Below are 26,636 nucleotides of genomic sequence, written 5' to 3'. Positions count from 1 at the left end.
ATAGAGATTAATCAAGTTCTAAGCTTTTTGTGAGCTGAAAGTGTACATTACAAAATTTAGAACCTTACTTGTGCTTATGTGCTGGTGCTCTCACATAAGACAATAATCCAAGTTTTAGTTCAAATATTCCAATGGATGATCTCTAGTGCTTTAGTGCAGGGAAGAGCAGCAGTAAGTTGTAAAAATCCTCCACAGAGTGGTGATGCAGGCGGGTGGGACACAACACATAGGAAAAGGCACACATCAAAGACAGAAAAGTCAACAGTTATGAAATTATCATCTATTTATTATTATAATTTATCATTCAATAAATCTAAACCTTTGCAGTGTTCCAAGCGTGTTCAGCACATTTACTTACATCAATGCAGAAAAAGGTGTTTTGACAAATTTCACCCAAACCCGTTTCAAATGTTTTCTCAGTTGTGAGGAAACCCTCCTCTACAAAAGAATGAGAGACATCTGCTAACTACAGTAATTTAACCAATTTCACAGATCTTTTTCAACTGGTCATATGAACCTTCACATTGAAAAACAGACATTTTGTTCATCACATTACAAAAACCTTCTTTAAGCAACTGGATACCTCTTCTTACCTGTTCTTGCAGACACCTGCCCGTTTCTTTTGCCAAATTATTTAGTACAGCAGGCCCAAGTTGGACGGAATTCGCAATCTTTCTCGAAAACCAGAAAGACAGGCCCAAAGGGTGATTATCCTACGTAGACATTGACTCAATCAGACCATGACTTAAATAAATCATAACTGGACGGAATCAGATCATTTCATCAGTTGAAATAAGTACAGCAGTATGAACTATTAGAATGGGTAACACATGTAAAGAATTGTACTTGGAATGTTTTAAAGGCCTGGTACCTACCTGGTACCTGGTAACTACTGTACAACTAAAAGTATTCTTTCGTAAACCAAGATTTTTGCTCCTTCAAAATAGATACCACTTCAACAGCTGAAAATTTTGGTATCAGAATATGTGCATTTTTTAATGACATCATGCAGCATCCCACAGCACAGCTGGCCCATCCCTCTTTCTCCTACTATAAAAGTCCACACCAAGCTGTAATTTGTTTTCTTGAACCAGTCATGCTTTTATAACAGTACAGCAGTACATTCACTTTAAAACAGTGTAAAATGTACAATATACATTCATCTCGATGAGGATTTCCTAATAATGTATAGCATTGCATATATTTACAAAATAAATTAAAATAAATTAAGAAGCAGTATTTCAAAAATACACAAGTCAAATAATGACCGGGACTTAAACAAAGGAATATTTAATGGACGGTTTACTCTTTATTCATGACAACACTGCCACATCACGGTCCACAATAATTTTATTCACTGTGAGTTCCGGCCACCATGTCATGGCACTTGGCAGCCTATTTAAAGCTTAAATGTATAAGCAATAAATGACAATCAAGTTGATGAGATGAACAGTCATGATCTGACGGGATACTACTGGGCTCTGCTCAACACCATCAAAGGAATTCCATCCAAATTATGGGTTAGCAAGTCTCAGTACTGACGACCGTAGTTTGTTCTATTGATGCCTGTACCAGATCCCGTCCTGAACCGGATGTTCCTACTCCCGTCTGCCGATGACCGGCGGTTATGAGATGTAAGGGGTTGGTGACCCTTAAAACCAGACTGCAAGAAGAATGGAAAGATTTACGATTTTGTAAACAGACCAGTGACATCATCATTCAACATGCCAGTCAGCACACTTGAGCTTGACCTGTAAAGGACTGAGAGGTGACTAGCCCAGTGTTCAAATCCACAACCCTTCGATTGACTGAGTCGGACACCTTTACAAGTACACTACCACGCTCTACAATGTTAGACAGTGTGCACTGTGAGTCTTCTGTCCTGTGATGTGCAGTGTCATTTCACATCTAGGTAACACTTAGACATACATACTGTATCATAACTTACTGGCACTGTTGTCTTAGGACTGAACACATTCGGATGATTCACATTGGTAGGAGAAGCAGATACTTCTGTGACTGAAACGGAAAATTAGTCAGTGAATGTACATGAGCTGGGTTCCAAATGTTAGGCAGTTATAGATCAATAGAAATGAGGCTGTCTTACTCTCAACTTGAGGCAAATATACTTCAGACTGATAAGGTAGCTAAGAAATCTTGCATCAATGACAACAGAAATGTATTTGTTGTTCTCCTCAGTTTAGTGAAACTCCTCCACGTGCAACAGCATTTTCAAACTTTTACACCCATCAGGTCAAATCGCGTAATAGTAATCACAAGGTCATGTCAGTAATATACTGTTTATCAACACTTACTTCGCAGCCTTTCATTGAGACGCTCGAGTGACTGCATCAGTCGCTGCTCTTCGAGTGACAGCACAGTTGGTTCTAAAGAGGAAATGGACACATCAGCAAATTGACAATAATACAACACCAACTCATTCACCAACATGAAGGTATACACGATATCATGTTTAAAAGTCCCTCAGCTTCACCCTTCACCACTGGACCTTTCAGTGGATCTAGACTACCAGGGTCTTGCGTCACCTCATTCTTCACACGGGCTTGGGGTCAAGGTGAAATCACCTACACCTGAAGGAAAACTTGGGGAATGTGATAGAGGAGATAAAGGAACATGAATTCTCCTGAGAACAGTCATGACAGTGAGGGTGACTACTGCATCAGATGCAGTGTCATGACGCAACCCATTCGTTATTTTAGTTCTAGTATCCACTGACATTGTTTAGGACATGACATGTGGACAATTTGCCTCAGTAAGCAGTGGAACTCACCTCCACGCAGTAACTGTTCAACACGATGTCCAATAGGGGTATTATGGACATCGTCAACCGTTCCTAAACGGCCATTTCGATTCGTCTTCACCCAAGATTTGCCATTCCATTCCATCGTGAACTCGGACACTAATCACAATGATAACATTTTTGACAACATCAAAATAAATCTCGATGCAATCAAAAACATTTCTGATGTCATTAAAGTTATGATTTTTTAGAGATGCTGGGCAAACCAGAGTGCAACTATGTAAAAGCAAGTTTCCCGTGACCTGGGTGTGACTATGAAGAATGGAAATTACATGTACATGTAGGAACAGTTGCGATTTCTTATTAGGTGAAGGCTGAACATCAAACAGGCTTTGGTGAAAACTACACAACTAATGCAGACGTACATGTACCAGTATGAGAATACACACTCAGTGATTTGTCAGCAAGAATGCACTCTGTTTGCATAAGATAATTGGTCTGCTCAAAGTTAGAAGGGAACGGAAAAGAATATCATTACAGTGCCTTTAAGTGAGAAGAAGCTAAGCAAGGCCGACCAAAAAAATCAGTGCTCATATCCCCTCCACTTTGAACTCCTTAGCAAGCGGAATGTGGGAAGCTGATTAGCCAGTATGAATAGCTGATGTTTTTAAAATGAAGCAGAGTCTGACAGCAGAGAGGAGGAGAAAGTGAGAGAAACTACATTGTAGGAGTAGCAAGTTGATTTCAATAGTCATAGCTGACAAGGTGAAAGGTTTGACATGTAGGAGGGATTGTTGACAGGACATGATAAGTGGTAAGCCGGAAACCTACCCTTGGGCGCTGAACTGTGGGACTTGATAGGTTGTCTTGTTTTTTGTGCAGAGTCCATAGCATTATGGATCTGACTATCAGACACATTTTTCTCACTGAGCGTTTCGGCGGTTAAGAATGCTGCCATACTCTCACTCACTGCAAGTGCAAAACGTTAGGGTAAGGAAAGACACACGGGGAAAGGACAGCTACTAAAATGTTGGTATAACCCTCATCTCTTCAGACTTGGGGACCTGTAGGCGAGTCCTGTTGAAATATGGTGATGGTATCACCAATTGATTATGCTGGAGCCAACTTGGTTAGTCGTGACTGATCAAGATCAACATAATATGTGTGTGCCACCAACTAGCAAATGTGAGGCAAACAGACAGAAAACTGTGAAAACACTGCAAATGGTAACACACCAAAAATTGCTAAAAAATGTAATGGCAAGGCCAAACTGACAGGACTAAGGAACATTCTCATAGAAAATTTTATGCAGCCCCACGATACAACAGTAACTATTCTGTCCATTTTACTTGACTTCGCAATGTCACATCTGCATGAAACATGCTTCTTCAAGTACAGTATAATGGACACAAATGTACTTATATTGCAAAAAAGTCCACTTCTTTGTGCCAGTGGTGACCATCCAGGGTGATAAAGGGAACCTGATCTCATTTTCTGTTGGTGCCCATTCCAGGAGATAAAGGACCATGAATTAATATTCCTCACTGAAAAGTGTGAAGAGTCCAATGTTGGGACAAGAAAGGGTGTCTCAATACTTACTCTCCTGGGTCTGAGCAGCATTGGCATGATTTGGTCCCTGGGAGCTTGAACATGGGTACTGGACGGTGGTCGAATACCCCGCAGTCGGCGTTTCATTCGTCTTGTAGCCTTTCAGCGTGTTTGGCTGCTGTTGCTTGTTCCTGGCCTGAAGTAAGGCTGCCCTCCTTTTTAAACTGTTTATAGATTCAGACGGATTATTATACACTTTGTTCTGTCCGGAGGGAGATGATGCTACTCTTGTTGCATGCCGCTGATTGGGACCGAGCGTATTGCCGTCAATATAAAGTTTACCACTTGGCGGTCGGGAACTCACTTCCGAGATATTTGACGATTCACGATTTAGACATGTTCGCACCTTATCCCACAACCAGTTGATCTCAGCATCGGTGGGAGTTTTATCAAGTGGAACTCCATTCATATTAACAATCTCCTGCCCCCGTTCTATCAGACCATTCTGACCCTTTATTTCATTGTTCCTATTAGGAATAACATACTGTCTGTTGGCCTCAGTAGCCCTGTTATTATCATAATCATTATACGCTCGGTGATTTTCAGCACTGTTTTTCCGCACTAACGGTCCACTAATACTTGGAGAAGGATTCTCTCCAAAAGCTGTCCGTCGAACTGGGGGTTGGCCATTATCTCCCTGGTTTTGCTCAGGGGTATGTTGAATTATGCGACCTTGTTGAACACTTCTCCTTGTAACAGGAGCACTGGAGACTCGAGATGCTTTCTCTGTTGCCTTGGGTGAAGCTGCGACTCGAGCCGAAATCGGTCTTGGGGGTTTGTGGCTCACTGTAGTGATACTGGCAAGCTGGCGTTCTGAAATGACTAAAGGAATGTCACTGTTATTGATAAGAGTACTTTCTCCGACACTACGAAAGAAAAGCCAGTGATGTGAAGAAGGCTGCTTACAACAATGTATTAATGAGCTCCTACAAATGTTTGATGTTACTGTAACCCCTTTCCATGTTGCTGGTCAAGAGGGAAGCTCCTCAAAGTCAAAGGGCTCATCCAACATTCGGAAAAAAGTCAAGACAATTTGTTTTGGAATTCAGAGCCCTGTACAATGAACATATAGCTTTGTTGTGATTGTTCCACTCATTTTTAGTATTTGGAGCTACTATCTCTATCAGTGTTGTGTTGAATTTACAACCACAGGCTTACCTTTTGGCTTTGGTGTTTGATTATTGATGACTGGTTTCACCTCCTCCTTCTCAATCTCATAAATGGTCTCCTTTGGTTGCTCATTGCCACTCTCACTACTTGAGTCATCGTCATACGTCAAATCAGCAAAACGCACACCTTTCTTCTTTGCTGACTTCTGGAGAAGATAGAGAAAAAGTGTCCTTGATTTATAGAAATAAAACTACATGTACATACATTCATGTGGCCATTCATTTTGCACATACGCACAATTTTTCAATCCTTCCTCCTTGTATAGTACATGTTAACGACAAAAATCTCAGTCTTGGGTACTTATACTTTAGATTTAGTTAATAGTAGGGAAACAGTTAACAGGGTCATACAGTCATCTCCTCTTGAATTTTATCAAAGGCATGCATTAGGAATGTAGTTGTACTGGTAAGTAGAGATGAGCGATGACAGCTACCAATTACTTTCATAAATTATGCATGTATGGCACCTGTATGTATGCACACAAATTCATCAAAGAAAGCCCATTATCATACGTATGACCCCAAACCAATTCTAACTTTAAGGGGATATGAAAATGCATTGATGAGTGTGACAAAAGAAGCAATTGTTCAAATGTAGTTCACTTCTATCTACGTCTTAGAAAATGATAAAAGGAATACCTATATGCACTGAATGAAATTTACTTTGAACTTGAACTTTTGAAGAACATTCCTCAGTATGAAAATGATATGCATGGAATGGTATCTGTCTTGTTGATGTACATGTAACACTAACACTAACAATCCACTGTAAACGGAATCTGACAACTCAATGGGTAAATGCAGGACTGTTAACAATAGTTAAGCCTAAGTTAAGGAGTATGTCACGAAAAATGCTTCATTACCTTCCTTTCTTGTCTTTCGTGTTTCTCCTCAATCTGTTTCTTATTAATCTCGAGGCTGTCGCGAACGATTGGGTTCTGCATCACAGACCGTTGAGCACTTGCAACACCATATCCACTTGACTTCTTCCCCGTATTTCCCAAAACCGGTATGGGTCCATTAGTTTTCTTAAGAATGCTGCGCACAACTTTAAGCTCTGGCTCGGGACCCTTTGAATTTGACATCAAAGAGTTGATAGAAGAAACGTCATCTTGTATTTCTTCTTCGACCCGATCATCCGAATTTGGTACATTATAGTAAGGTACGTTTGTACCTTGTTTTATACTGTCTTTCGTTGCGATTCGTGAATACACAGTAGGTTGCCGTAATTGTGACACACCGTTGGTACTAGAAACATTCTGAACTACAGTGTATTTTGAGGTGCCATTACTACTAGGTGCCACCTGTGGGACCGTACTCCCAGACACAGTATTCATAGGTTTACTAGTAGTCTGTGCTGTACTAAATGACTGCGGTTGTGACGGCATCATTTGAGGTGGACTGCTCGTAACAATGAAATCACCCTTTTTTGCCACAGAGTGTGTCGCTGTAGCATTAGTCGAAGTTGTTCTCAGACTGTTAGGTTTATTATTTGATGTGGATGTGAGCATATTAGAGTTATTGTCTGACGCCTGATCAGAATTTATCCAAGCCTTGTTGTGAATTTGGAAAGCACTTGTACGATAAATTGCTGGATTATGCTCCTGACTGGGTTCAGTTGCTTTACCATCCGCATCTGATATGTGTCCATTATGATCCCCGTTTACACTCACAACATGAAACACAGTCTCCGACTGAACAAGCGGGGCACCTACACCATTAATATTTGACCCAGACAACAGCTCTCCTTGGTCTTCCAAATTAAAGGTTCTATTCGCATCATTACCATTTCTACCAATAGAAAAATTATTGTCATCATGTGTTAAATGGAACGAATTGTTCTGATTAGTTTCAACAGGTTTAGAATTCTGGCCGGCATTAGTCCGTAAAGTAATATCCTGTGAACGATTCAAACTATCCTCGCTGGACACGCTATCAGTTTCTATACGGTCCTCATGATCATTTTCTTCTCCTTCGATTTTTTTATCATTCAGCATTTCTTGCATAATTGCCGTATTGAAATCATGCAGTGACTGCTCCTGCTGTTGAACTAACAGCTGCTGCTGCTGATGCAAATGCTGCTCAAAAAGACCACGACTACTGTTCAAATTACGCAAACTACGATTTTGCAGCTCGGTGTAAGCTGCGACTTGTGTCGCATGTTCTTTAGTCCGCTGTTGCTGCGAATGCAACTGACTTGGTGAAAGATAGGCATATTTATCAGACTTGCTGTTGTACCCAGGTGTAGACATGTAAGGTGTGTATGTAGATGGAGAGAACGCCCTGATGTGACTGAGAGATCCTTGGGAATCGGTGCTGGTCTGTCGATGGACGGGACTACCACGGATCGCACGGAGAGCTTCATCCAAGGCAGGAGCTGGGTTGTCATCATCATGATCTAAAAGAAATACATCATCATGTAGGTGTGCAAAACATTTTCGAGTGACCATTTACAAATACAACTTGACTATCTTGAGAACATGGTTGCAAATTACAGGTAGTAAATGTGACACATAGTTACAAATGCATAGAGCAAGTCAGGTTTCTTCTAAATAGTAATGTTACAATTATGTACTTACACATGAACAGCTCTGACATTTTCTGACAAATAAGACTGCACGTCTTACAAGTAATTCAGATTTATGTCAACAAACTCACCTTGGTACTGGCTGCTATCAGGTGTGACCGAACCCTTGTAGGACTTATTCCTACGCTGGAACCTTTCTGTTGCCTCCCTCTGTTTCTCTCGCCGTTGGGCGAGAATCTGTTGCCGTCTCTTTTCCTCTTTCTGTGCTTCAAGTTTACGTTTTATAGCGATTGCTCTGAAATTGGAGAGTGAATTTTTTTAGATGTGCATCCACTGGTCAGTCTTTTAAGATCATCACCTAACCCTAACAACGACATCAACACAAGTCATCATGTACTGGGGTACAGAAAACCAATCGTTACAAAGATGAACACTTTTAGGTTTTCTTACTCTGTCGCTTTGTGCCTTGAACTTGCTAACCTAGAGTACCTGTACACTCCCATACCTTCAGGTTGCTCTGACTATAAATGTCTCCAGACCAAACAAAGTACCAACACTAAAACAGGTCTTATATAAACTCAAGACTAGGTAGAATTTAAGTATTTTTGACGCCACCAACAACACAAGCGTTTGTTTTTGGTAACATTGCTGTGTGTTGGAAACACATGCAAAAATGTGTGAGCAACATCAGTTATTGGGGGCAATTTCTTTTTCTCATCAAAATCATTGACAGTTATTGCTATACATGTATCGTACATGTATATTGTACCCTGGGCACAAAAACCTATAACACATTATGAAAACTATGTCATGTGCAAGCAAAATAAACTACTGAAAGCTGAACTTTTATGAAACCAAGTACTATATTATTCTAGTTACACAAATAAACGTAACTGACAAAACTTCTCAGCAGGACTCTAGTAAATTCCAAAGACAAACCATTTACATGGCCACAGATTAACTCCTCAGCACAACTTTTTGTCTACGGTGATTATCATATAGAGCATGTATTTAATCCAAAATGAAAACCCAACTACAAAACATAACAATTTTGAAGTAACTGAATATTGTGAGTGTGTGTGTCCACATGTCCTCTTGGCATTACATAGAACATGTAATAAAGCCTGAGCACAGGTTAGCAGTCGAGGAGATTTAAAAGATTTTGAGATTTCAGGGAAGGACAGACTGGCTGTGGAGATCACATACGCAGTGTGACACACAAATGATGAAGCACACAAGTGGCTTTATTTGCAAAGGGTTGGTTTTCAAAACTGATGATGGACCGTACTAAGTGAAAAATTCTAAATAAGGCCATTGCAAGAGGTTTAGGGTATGGTGAGATATCACAGGCACAATTTTACCATTTACCACTTGAAAGATTTCCAAGAAGTTTGTGATTGTTTTAGCTGAAAACACCAAATTTAAAAAATGCATCAATCAGACAAATGTCAGAGTCTCAGACAAATTTGAGTAGAATACTGAATAGGCAACCAGTGGCGTTTGAAAACCATCAGTAAAGTAGTAAATAAATCATTCAAGTAGAAGAAGAAAAAGAAGAAAAAAACTTGCTTCAGTTCTAAACCTACACCAATCAACCAAGAAAGGGTCAACATTTGACAGGAAATTTCAAGCTGCTTGTGTCACAGAATGTATTGCATTGATTGATAGGTGGAAAGTACACCACCACAGCATGATTATGTTGGCCTCTTGCCTGGAGAATTCAAATGCATTTCATACCTTCTCCTTCTATAGTTTTCTTGAGACAGTTTCTTCCCTCTGGCTAGGTTATCCTGCTCACTGGCATTTTTTATGCTGAGGATTTGCTCTCTCTCAACAATTCTATATCGATCGCTGAGAAGGGTTAAGGAAAAACAACATGCATAGATTCACAAGACAAATCCATCCTGGGGCTATGTTATTTCACCCAGGTCTGTACATGGAACATTTGTATGGAGCCTTCTAAACTGAAGCACACTCAATGTCATTTTCTGTATTCTATACTGCCTTTTTCCAAATGCTGAAAATGAGAATCAAATCTGCCTAGGTCACATCCCTGACAATGTATTTTACTTTTAGGAGAAACTTAGACCAGTTTGTTTTTCTTGCATAAATGTTCATTAAAATGTGTATCTGATTGAGCATTCTGGGATTTGATACCGAGTGTTGCATATGTGTCTTGAGATCTTGAATTGATTGATATGACTTTACAATTAGAGGGAGAACACTTACACTGTCTATAGAACATCAAACTTTCGTGATCAGCAAATGACTTAGCTATGGGACAGACTTTGATTGATGTTTCCAACATCACATCGGATCCAGATGTTACGGCGAAATCAACAGAGGCTGAGCCTGACCCCATAACTAACTAAACTAGCAAATCACACACTCAACCGTGAGAGGCGCTCCTCTGGAAAGGGGCAAATTGCAAGACAGGTAGGCCTACAACGTCAATAATGTGACAACGACGACAACGTCACATGAATCAAATTCAAAATGACAGGGCTCACTACCACCCGCTCTACAGTTTTCTGTCTTCCAACCACAGCATCAAATGAGCAGATCTAAGAATGTGACCAGTACTGCTCCATATCGAGAAGCAGAACGACTGTGACAGTGACACTGACAGACAGACATGACAGACTTCAAATTGAATATTTTCCATTTATTTTGATGTCAGAAAATCAAAAGGATACGAATAGGCCCCAGAATTAAAATCCATCCTTTTCTGAATATCGAAACGTGTTGACTAAAGTTTACTTAATCAAACGGACACAATTTCATGTTAACTGTGTTTCTCAGAGGACCATACATGAGTCATAAAGAGAAATATTTTACAAAAGCACACAAAATTTTGGGAGGACTTCCGCCATATTGTTTTGACGACCATCTACGCATGCGCTATGTTGTTAAGGAGCTCTTTAATCAGTTCTGATGGAGGAGGTAATGAAAGAGACTTCCTAAAAGGTGGCGCGCTGGTATCCACAGACACGCATGCATGGTTGCAAAATGAATAGAAGTGGGCATCAAATAACAGGTTTTTCTCGTAATTCGCGAGGTCATCGTGGTGGAAAACAATCCTTTCGCAAACATGAGATATACAAAAAAGGGAAAAAGAAGTTAGAAATTATAGATGAAGAAATACAAGCGTTGAAATCCCAGTACGAAGAGGTTTGTAAATTTAAGTGTTCTATTTTCGGACAGCTGGATGTCGTACTCCCGAATTATGCCTATTCTGGCCATGTTGAGAGGCGATCGTATCTGTTAGTGTCTTCAATGGAATTTGTTTTGCCTGGGCTTACTGTCATGTCATGTATACACTGTTCAAAATAGATAAGAAATGTCTTAATTCTATTGCAGCTCGAAGTTGAAAATATCAAACTATTTACAGAAATACCTTTGTCAAAAAATACTCTAGCAGGTAAGAACTTCCTAGTCTGTTGGAAATTGACTTCAAGGTACTGCATAAACCTGCAGAAAATTGGTGAGCCAGCACTGTACATGTACATATGAATTACCGGACTACCTTATTTTATTGCGTGGTAAAGGTTCTATCAAAGATGGTGTCTTGTTTGGACTGCTAATAACATTCATCTGATCCTTAATGGTGTGGCCTCTGATGCTGATGTATTTTTGTACAGCTGTACAAAACCAGCTCTCTTTAAAACCTGGTTAGGTATGATTATTACTCTGATTGTCTGTACAACTCAGTAGGTCACTCTAGTCTAATCATTTGTATGTGTTATAATTAGGTTTGAAGGATGGAGGTTACACTGCCCCTACAGAAATACAGAAACAGTCAATCGGTCTTGCTCTGCAAGGCCATGATATCCTTGGAGCTGCTAAGACTGGTTCTGGGAAAACTCTGGCTTTCCTTATTCCTGTGAGTACCTTTATTTTCTTCATCACTTTCATCAGCTTTTACAATTATGACTATTTGCTTCAAGCAAAGTTTCTCTGATGTTCTCATAAGTAGATTCTATATTCTTAGTCATACTCATACTTGGATAATGCTCGAGATGCATGTACAAACAGCTAGAAATATGTTATCATTTAATTTGTCATTATCTTAAGGTTTTGGAGTGTCTGTGGCGACAGAAGTGGTCTGCTATTGATGGTCTTGGTGCTTTGATCATATCTCCCACAAGAGAATTAGCATATCAGACTTTTGATGTGTTGAAGAAGATTGGGAAGCATCATGATTTCTCTGCAGGACTTGTAATTGGTGGCAAGGTAAATAAATAGCCTGTTGCAAAAATTTTCATATTGTCTTGCTAGCTAATAAGACCAAAAAATTCAATACAAGGGAAACACTTCCACAACTGAGCAAGATGAAATCTGGTGAGCAAGAATGAGCTGGATACTAACTGGTATTTAACATACATTTGGTACAATGTACCGGTAAGCTCAATTTTTAGGTGCAGATCACATCAGATTCAGTCTTCTTTTGGTTGCAAAATATGTTGTGATATTGACATTTAAAAAATAAAATGGAAATTGTGTTTCCATGTGAGGCATGTCTTAACATTCTAATGGTGAGGTTTCAGTTATTTTATTTCAAATGCCTTGTTTAAATTTTAAGCATGTGAGAGAAGAAGCAGAGAGAATGAATCGCACAAACATTGTGATCTGCACACCTGGTCGACTCCTACAACATATGGATGAGACAGTCAACTTCTATGCCACTGGTTTGCAAGTACTAGGTGAGGAATTCTCAGTTAGTTGGTCAGAATAGAAATAAAACTTTTGTAGCTTGAGCGGTTCTTGGAATGGTGATCTTTATTAAATCATTAAATAAAAAATGCTGTCCATGGAGATGTGTTCTGACTTATGTGGCCAAATTGAATGTAAATTACCACAGTTTGGGACCAACGTCGTCATAATCTCACCTGGATCTCTTTTTCAGTCCTGGATGAAGCAGACCGTATCTTGGACCTTGGTTTCAAGGACACCATGAACGCTGTGATAGAAAATCTTCCCGAGGAGAGGCAGACATTGTTATTCTCTGCCACCCAAACCAAGTACGTTAGAATTTCTTCTAAGTCTTTTCTCTCTGACGTTCTGCTGGTTGAAGAGGACTAGGTGTATATCACTTGTCAAAGAGTTAGACTAGCAATCCAAGATTGTGGGTCTGAAGCGGTCATAAGTTGTATGGGCAGCTCCTTGATGCCTTGAGTCCTCTGCTGTGGTCTATGTTTTTTATGAAAACAAGATTTGATGTAAAGCCCAAGTCAGTGACTATTGTAGTGTTATAATCATATACCGGTACTAACGTTATCCTTTTAAGCTGTACTTTGGCTTTAGGCTGCACCACCTATCAGCATGGTTTTGGTGTTCTTGGCATAAATATTTTGTCAGATTGCTGAAATGATTAGTTTGTATTTGTGTCCTTTCAGATCCGTGAAAGATTTAGCTAGGCTCAGTCTTAAGAACCCAATGTTTGTATCCGTCCATGAGAATTCTAAACACAGTACTCCAGCCCAGTTAGAGCAGAGCTACATTGTGTGTGACCTCCATCAAAAGATCCATATCTTGTGGTCATTCATAAAGAATCACTTGAAGAAGAAGACTTTAGTGTTCATTGCAAGCTGTAAACAGGTAAGTTAGTCTTGTGGCTCCTTCAGAAATTCCTATGAAGTTTGCTCTGCTCCTCTTCTTCGGGCAAGCAGATATATCTACAGGCCAAATTGCGCTTCATCGTAATGATTGAGCTACCTGAATTGTGTCACTTAGTTCTATACTATTCAAATTCAACATGTAATCGGTTGAAATGTAAGTGGAGCAATACAAGTCACATATATCTTGATAATATCTGTCAAATGATCTACTGTTCATTTTACACTTCCGTTGTACATCTGTCTTTCATTGACTTAGGTCCGATTCATCTATGAAGTGTTCAAGAAGTTACGTCCGGGTGTGACAGTTTTAGGACTACACGGTGCAATGAATCAGCTGAAGAGGGTCGCTGTTTACGATCAGTTCTGTCGCAAACAGCACGCTGTGTTGTTTGCCACGGATATTGCAGCTAGGGGATTAGGTAAGATCAAAAATTAAGATAGAAACCCTGAATGCCACAACATACTGAGTACTGGCTATAACTCGCATGTCAGAGTTCAATTTAAAGAAAATAGACTCATATAAACAAAATGATGTCCTTTGTTTTGTTAACATTTCATCGAGATTGCTGTAGGGATAATCATGGTTGATATCTACTTCCAATAAATTAGCTCCAGGGATCCTCCCTCGAACTGGATTGTAAAATTGAGAAATGTTCACTTCACTTTCTTTGCCTGTAAGCTTAAACGATATATCTGATTTCTGCTTGGTTTAGATTTCCCTGCGGTACACTGGGTCTTGCAACTTGATTGTCCCGAAGATGCCAATACGTACATCCACCGAGCAGGGCGGACTGCCAGGTATGAGAAGGGTGGTGAGGCTTTATTGATGTTGCTACCATCTGAGGAACCAGCGATGATTGAACAGCTCGCTGCCAAGAAGATTCCTGTGAACAGGATCAGAATCAACCCGAATAAAGAGTGGAGTATCCAGGGCAAGCTAGAGGCGTTGTTGGCATCTGATAGGATGCTCAAAGAGGCGGCACAAAGGGTGAGTATCTTGTGGTATTGGGGGAAAATATAAGGTATTATTGTTAGTATATTGGCTTGATTCCTTATATCTGTTCTGCTAATACAGGGAAACTTCTAAAATCAATCAGGTCAAACATACTGTTAAAACTGCTAAAGTGAAAAAGTAAAAATTTTCTCGTGATATTTGGTAAAGCATAACAAAATTTTCTATTTTCAGGCTTTTGTTTCCTATGTGCGCTCTGTGCATTTCATGAGTAACAAGGCTGTCTTTGATGTTCAAAAGTTAGATACAGATCAGTTTGCTCGGTGAGTTCTGGACATGGTAGGGTACAGCTAGTTTCAACACCTCTTCGCCAGCAGTTAATTTATTGAGATAGACTTTAAAATCAGGGAAGTAATCATTGGCTGAAAGTAGAATTGATCTTTTGATCAGATTTTTACTTTAAACTCCATATCACATCTGAGTCTCTTCTGTCCCTTCCAGGTCGATGGGTCTAGCTATTCCTCCTCGGATACGATTCTTACGCAAAGTTGAGGCATTGGCACGGCAAGAAACTGAAAAAGAAAGGAAGAAGGCGGCAAAGAAAGGGAAGAAAGCACGTACGCCAGAAGAGATTCTGAATAAGGCCAAGCAAATAAAACTGAATAAAATTGGTGCTGAGGAGGAGGAGGCTGAGAAAAATATGGATGCAGGTTTTGAGTCTGAGGAGTACGATGAATCTGGTTCTGCTGAATCAGATGTAGATTCTGACGAATCTGATGGCGATTCGGACACTGGAGTTGTACAAACAGACTCCCTGGAGAGACGGACTAAGGCTGTTACTAAGTCAGTTAAAAAGGGTGTGCTGGATACTTTGAAAGAACTTGGCCCTGGTGTGTCGGACTCTGATGATTCTGAGTCAGGTGAGGAGTCAAGTGAAAGTGACTCGGACGATTCTTCAGAGGGAAGGACAAGTAGGGTTGAGGGGAAGTCAAAAGATGTTCCAAGGAGTAATTTGCCAAGGCAAGAGGTTTACAGTTTTGGCATTGACGATGATGATGATGAGCTTTTTACTGTGAAGAAGGGTGTTGCTATTTCATCATCGGATGAAGATGAGGCTACAATTGCGAAGGTGAGTTGTGAGAACTTACCTTATCTGTTTTGAAGTTATTTGGTCATTTGCCTCCAGCACCTCAGGCAGCACTCTTACAGTGGAGCTATATTTCCATAGTCTAGTCTGCGTGGTTTAAGATTTTCTGTGACTACATCAAAGGTCATATGGGCTTGATGGATTGCACAGGCTCTTTATGTCAACTGTGGTTGTCTATGAACAGTACATATTTTGCATTTCAGATACTGGAGGAAAGTAAGAGAGGCAAAAAGGCAAAACCTTTGACCAAGTTTGCACTCGCTAAGAAATTGCAGAAGAAGGAGATTACAGTGAACACTAAAGTAGTGTTTGATGAGGAGGGTGAGGTAAGCATATGAAGTGTAGCTCTTTGCTTTCATTCAGAACAGAATAAGCTGCTAAACCCTTGTTTGATTAGATGGTAAGAATAGCTAGCATGGTGAGACCAGTTCGGCTAAAGTTTTGATTAAAGGCATAGTTTTAGTTAAACCGTATTGAGCAAAACAATGAGAACTGCTGTGATACACACTTGTGTCTCTGAAAAAGAAGAAATTGATTAATCAACCAAGGGAATTGAGTGGATTCCATTTATTACAGGATCAATTGTCTAATATGTCATATAACCTTTCAGGCACTTGAAGATTCCAACAAAAAGCGCAAGACGGACAATGGTCATGACAATGATGTTGGTGGACTAAATATAGAATTGGCACGCCGCAAGATGCAGGAGGAGGATAAAATTGACAAGGAAATCTTCAAGGAGAAGGTCCGGCAGAAACACAAGGAGGAGAGACGGAAGAAGAAGGAGAAGGCCAGGAAGAAGAATAAGAAACAAGATGAAGTGAGTGTGACTATTGCTGGTCTCGTCTCAGATGTTCTCTTGTTTGTATTTAAATTGACCAACTGATAAAATTCCTGAGGACAAGGTCAGCCAGAACCATCATGGCAATCAGATTCCACTTTCTATGTCTGGCTATCGATATTCATGTTCATAATCATTTGCCGCCCTCCATTTCAGGATGAGGAAGACGAGTTCCAGGTCACCTTGGGGGCTCCCGCTGATGGCAATGATTCGTTTGACTCTGAACTTGAGAGTGGGAAAGAAGACTCTCCCGTTGAACTGGAGGAATATAGTGCTGGTTCGGAGTCTGAATCAGATGATGAAATGTAAGTAGACCTTAACCCTTTTAGAATTGATGGTGAATAGTATTGTAAAGTCATTTTTTTAGAACACTTCACTCCACAGCAGGGCAGCACATTGCAGTAGTGTAAGACATTGTCACCTAGCCCAGAGATGATGTCCCGTACTGCTAATGACCTTCCGTACATGTATAACGTTACCGTCTTTCTATGTCAAGAGATTTATTTCCTAATATGGTGATATTATTTAAACTATTACAGACCAAGTAAAAGGCAGAAGTTCAGTGAAAATGTCATGGAGGAGGAAGAAGATATGGATACTGGTGATGAGGTTGAAAGCAACGACGATGGAAGCGATGATGATGGTGTTCAGGACGACGATGATGATAATGATGATGATCAGGATAACGATAATGATAATGAGGCATATGGTGGAGATGATCTGGACGTTGATGAGGCATTTGCTCTGAAGCTCCTTCAGCATTGAGAATGAAAATGACCAAAACTCTTTTGCTTCAATTCCTCATTTTAGACTCTCGAAACCTGATGGAATTGTGCTGACTGTGTACCCCATATGTGACTTTACAACCATGGCTCTGTCGAAACAGTCATGCTCAGATAAATCCTCAGACATTTAAACAGTGATGATCTTCTTCTCCGTTCAGAATTTTTGAGATGCACAGTAGACGGTCAGTCCTATCGGTAACAAACTCAGCTGTCCTAATGAGTGCCTGGGTTTTGTGATGTTCATACATTGTAATGTCTGCATTGTTAAAAATCTCTGAGCACGTTATTCTAATAACAATGCTGTGCCACTTAGTATCATGTTACATAAAAACAAGCATGTAATCTTCATGGATGCATCATAATAAAGAACTTAAGAGCAAATTGTTGTCATTTTAGTTATTCCTCATGCTGCCTGGCCTGCAGGTGGTGAGGAATTCAATTTTGAGGGCTTCTCAACATTCAAAAGCATAGTGAATAGGCCAGGCCAAGGTTTTTTTCCCTGCCAACCTTATTCTGTCTTCCACAGTGTGAAGGAGGCCTATAAGTTCCCTAGGACAAGAGTGTTGTCCCCAGACAGTTCATTCCTATATGACCACCTTGCCCTGCAAGGCTTCTCTAAATAAACAGAAAACCGTCCCTGTGGAGGATGTCCCCTTAGACCACTGCCTGTGACATTCATCCCAATGGACTTCTCATATTAAATCGCTCCTCTCCCAGTTGAAGCTAGGAGTTCTAAGATGCCTGAACTCTAGTCAAGGTTGTATATCTTTTGAACCCATCTTCAATGCAGATTATGTCCCTGGTTTGCAGGACCAATATACAACACCTCTATGATGTGCTTGTATTTATCAACTCCTCAATGAAAGGTGGAACTGATTTGGTGATAATGGATACAATAACAACAATGTTTCTCCCCCTTTCAATTGCCCCACAATGGGAGGGCTTCTTGGAGTGCAACACCACTTCACAATGTTCAATAAAGATAGAAAACCAGTCATGCTTGACGGTAAGAATAACCCCATTGTGGAAATGTCACAGAATATCAACTTCAACCTATCATAGTTGATTTGTGTGTGACATCTACCCTTCCTTTATTCGGCTTGCATATCCTTGAATAGAGGTAGATCAACCACAGAATGCCAACACAAGGAGAATATTTCAATCATTGATAATAGTAGTCTTTGCTTAGGCAGATGATCACACATGGAGTGTACAAGTAATCAACTTCATGGCTATTGAAACTCTCAACAACTGAGAAGGAATCCAAAGCTAAGGAAAGACAAAGATACTGTCACCAACAAATGCTTGTCTTTAGTACACAAAACACCTGTTCAATTCACTGTAGGAACATCATCAAATCTCCTTCGGGGAGGAAGCTTGGGTAAAACTACCACAGCTGAACCCGCTATACCACCATTCATCTGTAGACTGAGACAGGACGACACATTCTCATGCCAACTTCAGATCAGAGAGCATGGCTCTCATTATAGGGATCAAAACAATGGACAAAGAAGTGGAAATATGATTGTGAGTATATATGCCAACTTTATCAAAAACCAAGACATTGGCCAGTTTGTATCTGTCCTTGTTATGGTTAGGATGAGACAGTCATCCATATTGTCCAAGACTGACACCATTGTATATAACCTGGTTGTAACATTCTCCTGGGTCCTTCGTATCATCGAGTTCTTATGCGACATTCTAAGCACATCTGTCTTTACTAGGGTCATTGCAACTGTGACCAGAGAGGTACTATGGTTAGGATGAGACAGTCATCCATATTGTCCAACACTGACACCATTGTATAACCTGGTTGTAACATTCTCCTGGGTCCTTCGTATCATCGAGTTCTTATGCGACATTCTAAGCACATCTGTCTTACTAGGGTCATTGCAACTGTGACCAGAGAGGTACTATGGTTAGGATGAGACAGTCATCCATATTGTCCAACACTGACACCATTGTATAACCTGGTTGTAACATTCTCCTGGGTCCTTCGTATCATCGAGTTCTTATGCGACATTCTAAGCACATCTGTCTTACTAGGGTCATTGCAACTGTGACCAGAGAGGTACTTGATGTATTACATGTACTTGTACAGGAACAAAAAGGGTCACTTGATCAGCCTCTTCGTTATCAATCCCACTCAGTCAGGAAAAGCTCCACCCTGCTAAGGTTATATCTTAGCCACATTAAGATGTGCACTTGCCACCTCTATGTAACAAATTACACAGCTAATGGATTCGTCCTTCGTCCTTCCTGTAGCATGACTTCTGTACCATTGGCCACAGTGACAGTGATTGTGAAAAGCATTATATGACCATGCTTGAACCTAGTCCCAGGTATTGCCAAATTCTTCATTCAGTAGAGCTGATGATGCCCTGGCATGAGTTTCGATGTAGTCATTATGCATAGGTTGTGACTTTGTCCCGAGGTGAAGTCTCCTCAAACAAGGCAATAGATGGACCATATCTGACAGCATTGTCACTGGCCCAACTAAACTAAAGGTCATGATGTTGTCCTTTCAATCGATTGTGACCCGGGGTTATTACATTGTCCTCACTTGAATTTCATTATTATCCTGAGTATATCCATTGGTACAGCCAACACCCCAGACTCTTATTCCTAGTGAGGAGCTCAAGATTGACCCGACCAATGCCAATACCCTATTCAGTCGGTTAAGACAGGCTGTTCCATGGAGCAAGGGCAAATAAAACCTTATACAACTATTGAATTGATATTTTTCAGACTCTAAAGATGTATCAATGACATATCGTTATTGTGACAGTTGAGGAGAATGGATAAGCAAAGGGTAAGATTTGCCAAAGATTCATTTGGAGTATATGCTGCAGAACAGGTCCAGGAGACACAACCAGAACAAAATGGCCAAGCAGCTTATGTTGATGCTCCTTCACCATCACATATCGAACCAGATACAGGACAATATCATCTCAAGAGCCCACCTAAGGATCCCCGCATCATCAACCGTAAGGGAGTCAAGCTGTCCAGTATTGAGGAAGTCCCGGAGGAGGAGAACCTTGGTAAGGGGGTTACGTTGTCTGGGATTGATGAATTACCAGAGGAAACGAGACCTAGAGGAAAAGGTGTCTATGCACCTGAACCGGTGGAGAAAGCTGCTGTCCATGGGAACCAATTTCCCTCCACAGCTGAGGAAATACCAGAGAAAGAATTAGCAGCAGATTCACGATTTCTGGAGGTTGAGCCGTATTGTTATAAGAAAAAAAAGCCTGGTGACTTCTCCAAGAGTGAACGTGTCTTGCCACCGATTAGGAGGGGTTTAGGTGCAATTGACGAGGTTGGACCATTACCTGAACGTGAGAGGACAGATGATTTAGACAGGACATACGAGGCATTGCAAATTGATAGGCCTGAGTTTAGTGATCTTGATATTACATACAGAGTCAATAATGACAATATGATTAGGCCCGAGTTTAGTGATCTTGATATTACATACAGAGTCAATAACAAGACATCATCTAACATTTCTCCCTATGGCTTGACACATTCCGTGATACAAGACCGAAAGCCTAATTTCAGTGATCTTGACATTACGTTTTCTCCGGAGCCATTAGAGAGGAAAAACTTTGATAGGCCTCTGACACATGCCTTGGAACCAGCTCCAATTGACAAACCACGAAGGGTTACAAAGCCTTATAAACTAGAACCAGCTCCAAATGATAATCCTCGGAAAGTTACAAGACCCTATAAACTAGAACCACTTGGGCAGAAAACCAAGCGGGCTAGTAGGGCTATGTCCTGTGCAGTGGAATCAGTGGCAAAGCCACAGTTTCGCCGGCAGGTCAACATGTTATATCCGTTTGTGACCGAGATGGACACAAAGCATGGCCATACAAGGCGATATGACCGATTTGCAAGGGTACCAGAGGAACTAAGCCTTCCAAGACAAATGAGGAGGGGCTCGGGAGATATGCGGACTTACAGAGTTGTTGGTGTGGAAGATGACTGGATTGGAGATCTCCCTGATGAACTCGACCACAGCCACACAATTGATACGCCGCAAATTACAGAGTTAGATTCATTCCCCTCAGGCTCATTGGGGAGCGAGATAACATTAGGGGAGGGGACACAAGATGACATCCTTGGGAGGTGGGAAAGGATCAGTATTCCAGGGACAATACATGGTAGCCAAGGGACATTCAACATTGATATCGATGGACCATCTAAACCATCAGAGGAGAGATGGGAATTAGTAAGTTTAACTGCCACATTAGCAGGAAGTCGTGGGACTTTGAATATTGATGATGCCGAGCGGCTTTATGGAAAGCCGGACAGGTCAAAGAGGAGCACCAGTAACCAAGATAGATGGGAACGCACGAACACTGAGGGTACTCTAAAAGGCAGCTTGGGCACCATTCATGAAGATGGGGGACAGGATGGTACCGGGAAACAGGGGCTAGGAGAAAGTGCCAGTAGAGAACAGACTAATTTATCTGGGGAGGGAACAACAAATAGGGAAAGTAGGAAAGGTTCGACTACATTTAGATCGGAGAATGTTAGTCTTCCTGACACTCTTAAAGGTAGTTGTAGTAGTGTTGAAGTGAAGCCTGTACAAAGGCGACCGAGCATGCAAAGAAAAGCTTCTAAAATACCAATAAGGAGAGCTAGTGGTGCAAGAAATGGGTCCATGGGAGATGAAGGCATCCAAGGAAGAGAATGATGCTTTATAAGGGGGATGAAGATATTCGCACTGAGTTTGTCATCCTGAACAGATTTACACAAAATATTTTGAGGTTTGATTCCAATTTTATTAACATCAACCACAAAAATTTTCACAACTCATTCCTTCACTGGCAGTGTACTTATGTATGTATTTCAAAACAGATTTAAAGTCTATTTTACATGGTCTCAAGCAACTTTAATCCAAATAGTACATCATAGTCCTGTCATTCAGTGTGACCTTGACCTGTAAGCTCCTGGGATCTTTCCTATCTTTCCTACAGTCAATCGTCCCTTTCAGTACATCCCCTGTAATAGAAAACATCCAAGATAAGCATTACAAACCAAAATGTGTGGAAACATTTGAATTTTTGGCATGGTAACGAGGAAGCTCCGTCAATTTTACATCCTACACTGTTGACCTGGGACCAAGGTTACTTTAAAAACAATGATGCCATTGGTCAATGAGGCAATTTTCTGTTTTCTCTCTATCCAGTGCTAAAGTTTGTTTCCCAAGAGTCTGAAGTGGATCACCTGTACCCTAAGATAGAATGCAGGTGTACAGGTGACCAATTTTTTACTCCTGGGAAACAGACTTCTGTATGTTTCTTACCTTTCTTGACTTCAATTGGCATCTCCAGCAAAAATACAGTTTGTTTCCAATGAGTGGCTGTAGATGCTGGGCCAGTAGAAAACTGCACCACTGGACTACAGTCTTTTCTGAAGAATATATCAAAGAAGCCAATAATCGCTGTCATCTTCCCATCATTCTGTACACGCAACTCAAATGGTGATGTGAAGTCTAGTTCTGGCACAGTGCATGAATTACAGTCGATTTCCTGCAAAGAATGAAAACAGCAATGTGAATTTTAATCCACAAATTTAGTTCAAACGGATGTACAGTAATACCAACAGATAGTCAGGACGGGAAGGAGTTTGCAGATTACTTTCTGATTTTACCAACTATAAAATAACCAACTGCCTTACATGTATTTATCTTTGGTAATACACACCTTAATCTTACAGGAATCCGTCAAAATCTTGTCAGGCTTCACAACATCAACATATCCTTCTTTCACCACCTGGCTCTTCATACACGTCATCTTAAACCCGTAAACATCATCCCAGTAACCAAGTCGACCCGTGTTCAGGTTCTCGTCCCCGCTGGCAACCAGATACATTGAGCAGATGTCGGGGTAGACAGCACCACTTTCAGACAACCATTTGTTACGTGCAAATACAACCGTGTCCAGCATAGACTCAAAGAGGAGGAAGTAGCCCATCCATTCAGAAATGATTATATCAACCTGAAAGGTAAGGTTTTGATTTGAGAAAGTTTAAGACACAAAAACAAAATAATTCACAACATCATCGATAGTACAGTAGAACCTCTCTATAAAGGACACCCTCAGGACTGATAAATGCTGTCCTTAATGGAGAGGTGTCCTGATTAGAGAGGTCAAATTGAATGGAAAGTACCAATTTATAACCAAAACAAGTGTCCTCAATAGAGAGGTTGTCCTTAATAGAGAGGTGTCCGCTAAGGGAGGTTTCACTGTACAATCAGAAGGTGCAGATCAAGAGCTTTCCAACAATTGGTCATGTCAGTATGACAACTTTTCGACATTTTCACAAACACATGTATAGTGGAGCCTCTCTATCAAAGATGCCTCTGGGACTGACGAATGCAATCCTCAATAGAGAGATGTCCTGATTACAGAGGTCAAATTGAATAGGAATGAACAATTTGAGACAGAAATCACTGTGATGGAGGGGTGTCCTGATAACAGAGGTGTCTGCTGAGGGAAGTTCTACTATATCGTCTAAAGAACTTAAAATACATCATTGAAAAGCAAATGCAAACTGCACATTTCTCTGCCCACCCTTTCAACTGGAAGAGTAACTTCTTCTACTTTGCCTTTGATGAGGGTGATCACTTCGTCGAGGTTGTTCTCCCTGAAGAGACAGAAAAATCTAGGAATAAAGGCACTACTGTAGAGGCAGATAAGAAGTTATTGTGACTTTCCTGACAGCTCAGTTATCAGGTGTGGTGGATGGCCTATGCAGGCATTGGGCGTGTAAGCGGTTATGAAGTGCATTCCCAAATTGAACAGCGGTAATCTGGGAGGGGGCAATGGTAGTCTGACACCATAATCCTCACAGTTCATTTCCTACCTTATGATATCCATGGCCGAATAGATCACCTCAGATTGGTCAATTCCTATCACTTGATGTGCACCTGCCTTCGCTGCAAACATCGATAGAATGCCTGTCCCACAGCCAATATCTAGCACAACCTTATCTTTGAACAATATTGTGTTTTTTAACATGAAATCTCGATAACTTTCAGTCCGTACTTTATCCTGAAAGAAAGTGAAAATCGAGATCTACATTTGATACAATGAAGAGTCATGAAAAGTTATGACAACACATCACCATGTTATGTACTAAAATTACGAAGTTGTCTTTTCTACATGTATGTGAATCAAACCTCTACATGTACATTTAAACCTTTCCGGTATTTAGCAAATAAATGTTTCGCATCCAGCGGTCTCGCCCTCAAGCGACATACAACCGCATAGTAAAAGGCTTGACCAAACTTTCCACAACTGGAAAAGAGGAACCATTTGGCAATAATGAAGCATCACCCAACCTTTAGCATAGTTTCATGGATACCGTAATGTCCATAAGAGTCAAAGTATGGCTCGTCTTCAGAAGATGTCAGATTCTGGATAGCATTTTCTGATGATGGAACATTCTCAGATAGTGGACCACTTATCATAAAGTCTTTCGCAACACCCCTAAAGAGAATCAAAGAGAATGGTAGCTTTTATAATTTAAGTCTAATGGGCACTTACGTGACTTTGACACCCCTAGTTATCGGCGCTGAGTAAAGGCCCTAGTTGACTTCGACTCTACCTGTAATAGGCACTCACATGACTGATATTGTCTGAGCCAGGTTACTTTAACCATAACATCATATACATGTATTTGTCACAATATCAGACACAACATACTGGTATCTGTTATCGAAAGCTCACCTCATTTTGTCCAAATCACCGAGGACGCGCTGCAACTCTTCATGTGTCTGTAAAGCTTGCTTCTCTGCATCTTGTAGTCGGCGCTTGAGATCAGCATACTCTCTTTTCTTCAGGTGAATATCCTGATTTTCAGTATCGCCACCTCCTGATGCCATTCCATTACCCGATTCTGGTAATTTTAGACCACTCAAGTCTTCGAGATCTAAAATGGATATAATTAACAATGTTCAGAATATGTAACCGAAATCTCATTGACCACAGTTCCATAATTGAGTTAGAAGTCTACCAACCAGAAAATAAGTAGCTGAGATACCAGAACCATTGGTTTGGTTCTTCCTGCTGCTGGTACCATTAGTCTGTCAACAAGAAAATCCTAAAATCCTCCACAGGACCATTGTTAATGTCGGTATAAATATCAAAATGACAACATGTCTCAAGCAAACATTTTTCTCCGTATCTGGAGAAAAGGAGACCAGGTATTCTGTGACACCTCATTCACCCATACCTTACCAAACTGAAGCATTACATCAGAAGGATCCACAGGTTGGAGATAGGCATCCAACATCCAAGGTGGTTGAGTTTGGCTGGCATTACAAAGCTGCTCTACTGTTGGGTGCTGGAAGAGAGCAAACAGGATGGAATCAACATCCTTGTGGGTGCCATTATCTTTGTCCTGGGCTTAACCAGGTTATACCTTACACTTGTTTTTCTACCTCACTCACTCATTGGCCTGGTCATTAGCTATAACACTACATGTATTAGCTTTGAAAATCTTTATGGTGAGCCTTTTTTATTGTGCAGAAAATAGAAATGTACAATGAAGGCAAATCTGTGTGGAAGGAAAAATGCTCTCATGGTACCTTTTAAAATATAGCACACTTCCTTCTGAAGCTTACCTCCTTGAATATAAAACTTATCATCTTGAAAAATGCTGTTGTGGTATTTTTTTCTTTAAAAAGCACACTTCCTTCCTAAGCTTACCTCCTTGCGTATAAAATTAATCATCTTGATATAAGAATAGTCATCAAGATTGAAGCGTTCTCTCATTGCTATGATGCTGAATCCATGCTTTAAACTACAATGATCAAAGAGCATATTTGGCAACTTGAAGACTTCCTCACAGAAAAGACAGTGGACTTCAACAGGCATCACCTCCTCCCAATCGCCATAGTCATCATCATCTGCTCCAAGAATTGCTTCATCAGCAATTAGTTCCGGCATTTCTGAAGAGGTTTAAACAAAGACACCATGATCTCACCCGTGAACTTTCAAAAAACCTCAGACAAAATGCATACCTACTCGTAGGTATCTGTTTGCATCTAAACACTTGACATTGACAAATTAAAGCCTTTGAGACTACCATTAGATCACAGCGAGTAGGTAGGATTACTTTTTGAAACACCCCGTACAGTCGGTGCATTTCCCCTGTATGCACATACATGATACAGTGATACAAGCTAAAAACCATACAAAATAAAGCTTGAATTAC

General features: G+C 40.6%; 4 protein-coding genes across 5 annotated transcripts; 2 read left to right on the top strand and 2 right to left on the bottom strand.

Annotated features, from left to right (window-relative positions):
* Positions 1 to 265: 265 nt before the first annotated feature.
* LOC135487833 (centrosomal protein of 126 kDa-like) lies at positions 266 to 10,944 on the bottom strand. 2 transcript variants are annotated; one of them, XM_064771930.1, is made up of 10 exons: positions 10,762 to 10,944; positions 9,803 to 9,916; positions 8,197 to 8,360; positions 6,402 to 7,936; positions 5,528 to 5,684; positions 4,361 to 5,191; positions 3,593 to 3,730; positions 2,316 to 2,387; positions 1,934 to 2,019; positions 266 to 1,663 (listed from the first exon to the last, which is right to left on the bottom strand). In XM_064771930.1, the coding sequence occupies exons 1-10, from the start codon at positions 10,785 to 10,787 to the stop codon at positions 1,532 to 1,534; spliced, it is 3,255 nt and encodes a 1,084-aa protein (XP_064628000.1). In that variant the 5' UTR covers positions 10,788 to 10,944; the 3' UTR covers positions 266 to 1,531. The 2 variants fall into 2 exon arrangements, with proteins under 2 accessions (XP_064628000.1, XP_064628001.1); XM_064771931.1 differs by having other exon boundaries at positions 1,949 to 2,019.
* A 111-nt stretch (positions 10,945 to 11,055) lies between these two features.
* On the top strand, positions 11,056 to 17,772 carry LOC135487827 (probable ATP-dependent RNA helicase DDX10). Its single transcript, XM_064771924.1, has 15 exons — positions 11,056 to 11,236; positions 11,426 to 11,486; positions 11,818 to 11,948; positions 12,140 to 12,298; positions 12,648 to 12,768; positions 12,972 to 13,086; positions 13,462 to 13,663; positions 13,940 to 14,102; positions 14,397 to 14,671; positions 14,870 to 14,958; positions 15,137 to 15,764; positions 15,986 to 16,108; positions 16,393 to 16,602; positions 16,780 to 16,928; positions 17,163 to 17,772. The coding sequence occupies exons 1-15, from the start codon at positions 11,060 to 11,062 to the stop codon at positions 17,386 to 17,388; spliced, it is 2,829 nt and encodes a 942-aa protein (XP_064627994.1). The 5' UTR covers positions 11,056 to 11,059; the 3' UTR covers positions 17,389 to 17,772.
* An 836-nt stretch (positions 17,773 to 18,608) lies between these two features.
* On the top strand, positions 18,609 to 22,199 carry LOC135488381 (uncharacterized). The gene is made up of 2 exons (XM_064772974.1): positions 18,609 to 18,935; positions 20,157 to 22,199. Exon 2 carries the CDS (start codon positions 20,206 to 20,208, stop codon positions 22,105 to 22,107), a length of 1,902 nt encoding a protein of 633 aa, XP_064629044.1. The 5' UTR covers positions 18,609 to 18,935; positions 20,157 to 20,205; the 3' UTR covers positions 22,108 to 22,199.
* Positions 22,197 to 26,380, bottom strand: LOC135488382 (protein arginine N-methyltransferase 3-like). Its single transcript, XM_064772975.1, has 9 exons — positions 26,129 to 26,380; positions 25,658 to 25,763; positions 25,148 to 25,349; positions 24,760 to 24,907; positions 24,282 to 24,469; positions 23,990 to 24,062; positions 23,120 to 23,413; positions 22,720 to 22,945; positions 22,197 to 22,415 (listed from the first exon to the last, which is right to left on the bottom strand). The coding sequence occupies exons 1-9, from the start codon at positions 26,366 to 26,368 to the stop codon at positions 22,306 to 22,308; spliced, it is 1,587 nt and encodes a 528-aa protein (XP_064629045.1). The 5' UTR covers positions 26,369 to 26,380; the 3' UTR covers positions 22,197 to 22,305.
* Between the last annotated feature and the right edge of the window lie 256 nt (positions 26,381 to 26,636).

Source organism: Lineus longissimus, chromosome 5, assembly GCF_910592395.1.
Source record: "Lineus longissimus chromosome 5, tnLinLong1.2, whole genome shotgun sequence".
Classification (NCBI taxonomy): domain Eukaryota; kingdom Metazoa; phylum Nemertea; class Pilidiophora; order Heteronemertea; family Lineidae; genus Lineus; species Lineus longissimus.
This window is presented reverse-complemented; position numbering and strand designations above follow the sequence as displayed.